Source organism: Nuphar pumila, chromosome 7 (assembly GCF_984573655.1).
Source record: "Nuphar pumila chromosome 7, dmNupPumi1.hap1.1, whole genome shotgun sequence".
NCBI classification, from domain to species: domain Eukaryota; kingdom Viridiplantae; phylum Streptophyta; class Magnoliopsida; order Nymphaeales; family Nymphaeaceae; genus Nuphar; species Nuphar pumila.
Genome location: NC_143255.1, coordinates 42,147,672 through 42,156,892, shown reverse-complemented (window position 1 = coordinate 42,156,892; position 9,221 = coordinate 42,147,672). Strand labels below are relative to the sequence as shown.

Here is a 9,221-nt window from a genome sequence, read left to right as displayed (position 1 = left end):
CCATACCTGATTATAATCGGATCCGGACATGGTTTTCATTTTATGCTACAGAATCTGACGAATATACGAATCCATTTACATGTAAAGAACCGGATCTGGTAGGAGCCTTTTACCATCCGAAACTGAATCTGCATTTGAATCTGTTTAGCCCACACCCGAAACGTTTGCATCCCTACGTTGAGGAAGTTCTTGCGATAAATTAACAATTTTATTTTTTTAGAAAAATGTCATCAAAATATTGATACTTATATGTAAGAAGGTAAAATATAAATTATATAATTCTAAACAAAGAATTTTTGTCCCATTAATATTAAGATGAAAACACGTTATTTTTTATATGGGTGATATTTTAGAATGACACTCTTTGGGAATGCATATATGCACCTCCACAAATGTCATGACGGGTGCACGATATTTTCAAAATATTGTCGATATTCATGACAGAGATTTTGTCTAAGACTCGTGGTGAATAAAGCGATGGATAATGCCAAGTTATGATCTTTTTTTTTTTTTGAAAAAGGAAGTTATGATCTATTATATACTTTGATTGCTACAAAATTAATGGATATGAAAGGTACAAGAAAGAGAAATCTAACCATTCAGTTACAATTCCACTCTTTGATTACTCCAAAAGTTTTTTTTTTTTTGAAAGGCAAGCTAGGGTTAGGCGGACCCCTACCAGAACAACAGCCGCCCCATGTGGCAGAGGGATTCGATCCTGGGCCTTCAACTTGACACAGGACCCCGCTTACCACATGGCATACCACCTCGGTGGGGATTACTCCAAAAGTGAAGAAGAGAGATCTAACAAATCTTCCCAAATTCAATGTGAATCATAGTGACAAATCTCGCAAGATTTATGAAAAATCTCACAAAAATATCGTGAAAAATGACCTGAAAGTTAAAAAAGACAAATTCTCGTGATATTTTCAATTTCTGGTGTTTTTTTTAGAAACATAAATTTCATATTTTAAATACAGTATTTATGTTTTTATCAGCTATTTACCATAAAAATCCATGCTTTTTATTTTTTTAAAATTTTTTCATAAAAAATTATTATTGCCAAGATTTTGCCAAAAAATTGGAGGTTTACAAAAAGATTTTATTTTTTCACGAGTTTTTGGCTGCCTAGATTTTTGCTGTTTTTTTTACTTTTGTCACTATGCTACGAATATATTGGTTGCCTTCAAGTATTCCAAATGATTTTAGGACAGATAAGCAAAGGAAATTAATTTGATATAAAAAAAAATAGAATCCAAATAATCCATGTACCAAATAGTAGGGACGTGAAATGATGAATCCCTTCCTTACAACAATAAATAGAACCATCTATATATATTACGATTGTGTAGGGATGGCAGTGGACCGGGGGAAAGCGGGGCCCCGCCCGGCCTCGCCCCGTTTGGACAGGGGATGAAGGGTATGAAACGGGGATGGAGGCTGGGACGAAGGTTAAAATCCATCCCCGTCCGGGGGTGGAGGCGGGGATGGACGTGCACTTTTCCCCGCCCCGCCCCATCCCCGCCACGATCCCCACCCCAACCACTTTTCCCCGCCCCGCCCCGCCCCGCCTCATCCCCGTTCGAACCGGGGATGGAGGACATGAAACGGGGATGAAGGCGGGGGTGGAGGATAAAATCCATCCCCGCCGCGGAGGCGGGGCGGGGGTGGAGACCTTGTCCCCCGCCCCACTGCCATCCCTACGATTGTGGTGAAGCAAATAGCAAGTCAATTTACCAAGGGGGGCTCGGCTTGTTTGGTAGGAGCTGTTAGTGCCGTCACCATGTGTTGGGACGTTGCAAGTTCAAAACCTGATGTGTACGTTGTATAACAGGTTGGGGTCTGTGCCTAACCCCAGCTTGCCTATAAAAAAAAAAAAGCAAAGTCAATTCAAGAAAATATCAAGTGTGAATTTTACAGGAGCTCCAATATTGCACTAGAAAACTGAATTCGCGTGACCCGGTTCTCGGCAACTCTTCATAAAAAAATCGCTCTATTTTCCATTTGTGGTCCTAAACTGATCACCTAATTGACTAAACCATATATTTTTTGATCTAGCTTTGGCTCTCCTTGTTTGCGTTTTACTATGCAGTTGTTAATTCTCATTTACTTAAGAGTGAGAGAGAGAGAGGAATCAGATTTAGTCCTATATCGATAATTGCAAAGAAAATATCATTATTTAAATACTAAGATGGCCATACGCTTAAGTTATCGAGCTTAGCAGCGTGGGTTTGTAATCCGAGTATGGGCATAAAAGGTAGTTTGGACGCACATGCTGGACAGACTTTGGTGGGTTAAGGTGGTTATCTCTGGGTCCCAAGAGATGCTGCTCTGGGGGAACTTGAGAAGGACAACAAATAGTTGCGTTCTCCATCCCTTCGCTGTTTTGCAAGCCTGCCCTCTGACTTCCACCTTTTTACAGTACGCACCCATGAATCATGTAATCCATTTATTTTTCCTTTTGAATTTGTGCCATTTCTTGGCATTTTGGAGTAAATTAATTTTCTTCGTTCAAGTTTGTTCTCTTTCTCTCTCTCTCAAACACATAATCCATGCTGTTTTTTTTTCTTTTGAATTTGTGCCATTTCTTGACATTTTGGAGTAAGCACCAAATTAATTTTCTTCATTCAAGTTTGATCTCTCTTTCTCTCCCTCTCTCAAACACATAATCCATGCTATTTTTCTAATTTTGAATGTGCCATTTCGTTGTATTTTGGAGCCTAAACACCAAATTAATTTTCTTTTTCATTCAATTTCTCTCCCTCACACGAGCGCGCACACACACACACACACAAAGCCCAAACACAACACAAGATTCACGGTTCTTTTTATGATGTGCACTAGCTTGTTTGGTAGACACAAGCTAGTGCACATCCCCTTGTGTTGGGAGGTTGCAAGTTCAAAACCCAATAGTATATAGTTGTATAACTGGTAGGGGTCTGCCTAACCCCAGGTTGCCTTTCAAAAAAAAAAAATGCTCGGCACTAGAATAAGCAGCATCTAGCAACTTGTGACCTGCAAAGCAACCTCGTGACTGTGGTCCTCATGTTTTTTTTTTTTACTTGTTTTTTTTTTTTCATTTTTCAACTTGAAGTTGTAAACCTTTAGTAAGTATGTTTAAATCTGTCAACGGGTTGGGTTTGTGTCGGATGAAGGTTTTTGGAACCCCACCCAAATAACTAGTTGGGTTCGGGTACTGAATCCAAATAATGTTGGGTCAAGAAAATATATCACAAACCCAACCCGTATAATTTAAAGGGTATTTAAAATGTATATTTGCACTAAAAGATGAACCAAAAATACTCAAGTCAACACATTTATATCCCAAATTAACCCGACTCACATATTACCTGGGTCGGGTTTGGGTTGACCCAAATAATAATTGGATCAGAGTTTTTCGTGCCTGTACCAGGAGATTGGGGTTGGGATCATAACCAACACAAATCCGACCGATTGACGACCCCTATTCGTGCATTTTCATAGAAGAGTGATGCAAAAAACTATCTAGCCACTTGTACAGTGGCTTGTGAAGTACAATAAAAAAAAATACCGCGATGTAGTTAGGTGATCGGGTCCGAGTACTTTATAAAGTTAATACACGGGATACACAAACACAAAATTGCTGTGCGATGGATTAAATTGACACACAGCGAATTTCTGTGGTGTTAGGTGGCACGAGTATTTTGTAAAATACTTGGGCCCGATCACAGGATATGCTCCGATTTTTTTAGTCTTTATGTATAAATTATTTAAAGGAAAATTTTCAAAAACACAAATAAAGTTTGGGCATTATTAAAAGATGCACCTAAGTTTTAGAAAATTTTAAAAAGGCACCTAAATTTTTGCATCGTTAATAAAAAATAAATTTTCACCCACAAGATGAGTTAGGAGAGTTAATTTACTAGTTAACCCTTCAAAGACTCTTTTCCTCTTTTTTAGGTGCATTTTTTAAAATATGATATTGAGGGCAAAATAATAATTTCACATTACATTTAACTGCAAACTTGACCGTAGTAAACTCAAGCCTTTTTAATTAACCATGATAACTTTTTAGGTGTGTTTTTTAAAGAATTTAAAATTTAGATGGCGTTTTTATTAATGCCCAAAGTTTAGGTGCCTTTTTTAAAATTTCGCATAACTACCTGAGAGAATGCTGTGCAATATAGCAGGGTTATCCTTATCCTCTTTCTACAAAAAAGCACTCAACCCTAGCTTGAATGGCAAAATGAATGGTAAGAACACGGTGACAAGTACTGGTATTTGCAAATAGCACATTTTATTACTATTTTCAATGGCCGTTATTCTTCCATTGAAAATGTGATAATTTCATAAAGCATCTGTTCTGAAAATATCGCGTGTTAAAAAAAATTCTTGTAAAATTTTCATATTATGTATATTTAATAAAATTTTACATATTTTATATATGTTTTATACTTTCACATATACAGATATTTTCCCAAGATTTTCTCCAAAAAGAACTGTTTTTTTTTTTTAAATATAGCAAGATTTTCCTGACTGAGATTTGTGACTATGGATAAGAAATGGTCAAGCCATGTTGTCCAGAGAGCTAGGCTTTATACCAACCCATTGACAGCCTAAAAGTAGCCTCGGCAGACAACTGGATTGCTACGAGACTGGACATATTGCAGCATCAAGCTGAGAAACCAATAGAGCACAGCTACATGTGGTCAGGTGGTTTTCTGAAAATCTGTAGATAAGTTTACTGAATATTCTAGGAAAAGTTTGACGTTTAATAAACCATTCATATGTAAAGTAAACTAATTAGTTGGCTTGTTTCTGAAATAAATAAGGTCACAACCTATGTCACATGGATACGGCTGCAGATACGAGGATACAACCATTTTTATGAAGTTTTAATATGGCTATAGCACATACATGAGGGGACACGATATGAGGCTAAAATTTAGTATATATCCTTGTGACATAGGCCATAAACATAAAATCTAAAGTCCACATAATAAAGTTTCTTGAGGCATGCAAGTCTCTTTTTTGTTAGGTGTAAGAAGGGTGGAGACAGAATTCAAATATGAAACGTCGGCTGTTTTCCTTTCTTTTAGAAAAAGTTGGTTTTGATGACATGAAATAGTCTCATATTGATGGTGTTTGAGTTTGTTGTGGGCTTTATAACCCACATGTAAACACTTACACTTGTTTCTGAGAACAAGAGGTTGGGATGACTACCACACACGCACGCGCCCGCCCACCGTGCTATGCCGGGTCGGGGTCGGGTAATTGGCCATTTAGGGCCATATCCAATCAAAACCAAAGTATCTTTTTGCCGTTAACGGGTCACGTCTCCTAGGATTCCATAACGGGTTCCTTCCAAACTTTGTAACCGTTCGGGTTCGGGTGCAGTTTTCTCTTTCTCTATTGCTCTCTCTCTCCTGAGTTTCCCTTGCTCCCTGTTATTGTTTCGATCGTCTGTTAATCATGATGTTCATACTGTTATATTTTCTGATTTATATCATGATGATGATTGTGAAACTGCGTGATCCGAAAAGCGATCCAACATTTTCAACTTCTATAACACAACCACTTTGTGCACATGGTGGGATATATCACAATCCCCGTTGAATTTTAGACCCTAATGTTGGCTGTCCCATTACAGGTCTCTTTCAATAGTGACAGGGACCGCAACTATAGACTGTAGACAGCAGGGATGTAAATGATTTGGATTCAGTTGAGACAACTAAGTGAATCCGAACCTAATTAATCGGATTTGATAAAACAAGTGGACTCAGATTGATAATTAGATTCAGATTCTATATGCAGTTTCTGCATCTGAATAGGCCTGCATTCATAGTATAAACATGATTAGATGCAAACCTGAGTTAATTACCTGAAATGCTTCATGAGGATGGAAAACACATTTCTAACCCGATGATATGGTTCAGGCTAGAGATTCATAGAAATGTGATCCTCTAAGATCTTATATTGTCTCAAATTTGAGATAATCAAATGTACCCATGGCTCAGAGGGATCCACTGAGTGTCATTTTTGAAACCAAGTAAAACAGGAAAAGATCATGTAAGACTGAAGTCTTCTATGAAGATAATCAAATCTGCATGTAGAGATATAACTTCCAGGTAAGCTATATGGTTGATGTATATATTAAGGTAAGAAAACAACCAACCATATTATCATATTTCACCCCCCATCCTGCATATGACATCTATATGTCATCAGCCACTAATTGAGAGTAAGTATTTCAAGTTAGTGTCCAATGCACACATCAAAGACTTTATTGTAAGTATTGGTTGACATAAGACAATGGTTTTAAGGACAAATGATCCTATTGTCTGCTCAACTCATAAGAATTCTTGCAGCTATTGGTCCATGTTCATACTGTACATAGTAACTATACTTTACCCCAAAATGGAAAGAATCAGCCTCCCCAAGTTGCTCACGCTTCCCTCAGCAAAAACAAACTTATCCCGAGCACATTGAATAGGGGTACTGTGTGTTATTCTGCTGTGGTGTCAAGGACACGATATCCAAGAAAGCTGTTTGGAGACCATTGACTTGGTTTTCATGAAGGCTTTTGTAATTTGGGATGGGAACAATGTGTGATGTGGGAGATTGAAAAGAGAATAGTCTCAAAAAAATAGGAGGGGGGACATAAAATGATGTTACGTGGGCGAATGGTGCCAAGAAATCAACCATCCAAGGATCCAAGAGATCACGGTGATGTGTTATTCCGGGGTGGGGGACTCGTGGAGAAGAGGCCACGTAGAAGGGGTCTAGAATTCCTCTGGCAGTGAGAGCGACCGGATTCTGGCTGTGATCACTATTATTGCAATTCCATGATTGTGAGTGAAAATCACGAGTAGGATACGAGTCATGACCCTCTCTCTCTCTCATATTCTACTTGACATTTTGCCCGTACTTCGGTCCCACAGCCCGCTAGAACACTGAAAGGACGTGGCTTTTCAGCCTTTATCTAAAAAATCTCTCTTTCGCTCTCTCTCTCTCTCTCTCTCTCTCTCTCATAGCCTACTTGACATTTTGCCCATACTTTGGTCCAGCAGCCCGCTAGAACACTGAAAGGACGTGGCTTTTCAGCCTTTATCTAAAATCTCTCTCTCTCTCTCTCACACACATGCTTCTCTTCTCCATGAAGCCTTGTTTGAATGAACTGTGGTGGGTTTTCTCTTTCTTCGACCCCCATTGTCCCTCTATTATATATGATTCTCCTTTGGTCGAGTTCCTGTTTGCATGAATTGTAGTGTGTTTTCTCTCACTAAATCCAAAATTCATACCGAGTGACTCTCTCTCTCTCTCTCACACACACTCTCGGTCCACTGCTCTGTATCTTGTCACCACCCACCGACCAATTTCTTAAAAGCTTCCGAGATCTTCTCCTCTCTCTGAATTCTCCTTCCATTTCAATAGCCAATTGGGCTTCCCCTTCTCTCTCTAAAACAAACAGCAAGAGTTGGGCTTTTCTCTCTATCAAACTTTCAATAACAAACTCTCTCTCTCTCTCATATCCCCATTTCCCGTCCCTTCTTTCCTTGGTTTGGTGGGCATGAAGACTGAATTGTATTTGCTTCAAACCCACAAAGAATGGCTTCCTCTCCAATGAACACCCGCTTTCATTTCTGCTTTGTGAATCCCGATCTAGAGACCAAAGAAAATGTCTATGACAGAATGGAGCAGAGATGAAGAAAAGCTCTTCGAGAATGGCTTGGCGATGCATTCGGAGGACGACAACGATCGCTGGGAGAAGATCGCCGCTTCAATTCCCGGGAAGACCGTGGCCGATGTGAAGGTCCAATATGATATCTTGGTCGAAGACGTGAACTCGATCGAAGCCGGCAGAGTTCCGATTCCCTTCTATGTTTCCGACGAGATTCAGGGGAAGGAACCCGTTTCTCAGGCCGCCGAGAACCAGAAGAAGGGGAATTATGGGTATGGTAGTGGTGGTGAGTATTTCAGTCTGCCGTTGGACGTCAATGGTGGCGGGAAGGGGAGTTCAAGATCTGACCAGGAAAGGCGTAAAGGGATTCCTTGGACAGAGGAAGAACATAGGTACTCTCTCTCAGATTTGTTAGTTTTTTATGGTGGGAGGTGAGATTTTACATGGTTTTTTTGCAATTTGGGAAATTGTCCGGTTTTTTATAGAGAACTGTTGTGTAGCCAAACAGGGGATGTTGTTCCTGCGCTAGATTAATAGTTGGCTATTTTCTAGTGGAATCACCTTTTCTCCAAATGGATTATGTTGTAAATTTGAATACATAATAAGGTCATCCTCACCCACTTTGTATATCCATCTTTTATTTTCTAATTGCACATGGTTAGATATGGTTGTTTCTTGTATGTGCTATTGACTTTCTAATCCATTTCGGTGCTGTACTATCTACATATTTTGTTTCTTCTTTCTTTTTTAATTTTTCTTTTTTGAGGTGTTTTATCAACATTAGTGATCACCCAATTAGTGTTTCTTCTTTTCATATGTGGTATTTGTTGCTTGCTTTGGCTTTATTGGGTGTTTTAGTGACTAATTACAGATGGGTTAGATGGATTTTCAGTTTTGATGTACCAAAGCTACCGCTTTCTCTTACATTTTTTGGAAGTTTAAATGATGGATTTTTCTTTTCTGGAGCATAGGTTGTTTTTGTTGGGTCTTGACAAATTTGGAAAGGGTGATTGGAGAAGCATATCGAGGAACTTTGTCGTCTCAAGGACTCCTACTCAAGTGGCAAGCCATGCACAGAAGTATTTCATTAGATTAAACTCAATGAACAGAGATAGGAGGAGATCAAGCATCCATGATATTACAAGTATAAGTAATGGAGATGTGTCATCATCGCAAGGGCCCATTACCGGCCAGAGCAACACAATTACTGTGTCAAGGGCTGTTGGATCTTCTGCTAAGCATTCCTCTCAACAAAGCTTGCCTGGCATGGGCATGGGGGGCATGTATGGGCCACCAATTGGTCAGCCTATAACAGGCCATGTAATGGCTTCTGCAGTTGGAACTCCAGTGATGCTTCCTCCTGTGCATGCTCCTTATATTGTTCCTGTTGCTTACCCTGTCCCGCCCCCTCCTATGCACCAATAGTTACTTGATCTTTGTGTTATTCCCTTTATAGCTGAGGTTCTTAAAAGAAGGTCTTCCTTATTCACGGCTTGTCAAACAATTCTAATATTATAATCGTGTTACTCATCCCATCACTTCCAGCAAGTCTGCTTTACTT

The 9,221-nt window shown here is 39.3% G+C and overlaps 1 protein-coding gene across 1 annotated transcript; it reads left to right on the top strand.

The window, feature by feature from the left end:
- The first annotated feature begins 7,120 nt into the window (after nucleotides 1-7,120).
- LOC149832059 (transcription factor MYBS1-like) lies at nucleotides 7,121-9,192 on the top strand. The gene is made up of 2 exons (XM_090014297.1): nucleotides 7,121-8,052; nucleotides 8,632-9,192. The coding sequence occupies exons 1-2, from the start codon at nucleotides 7,658-7,660 to the stop codon at nucleotides 9,083-9,085; spliced, it is 849 nt and encodes a 282-aa protein (XP_089870423.1). The 5' UTR covers nucleotides 7,121-7,657; the 3' UTR covers nucleotides 9,086-9,192.
- The last annotated feature ends 29 nt before the right edge of the window (nucleotides 9,193-9,221 follow it).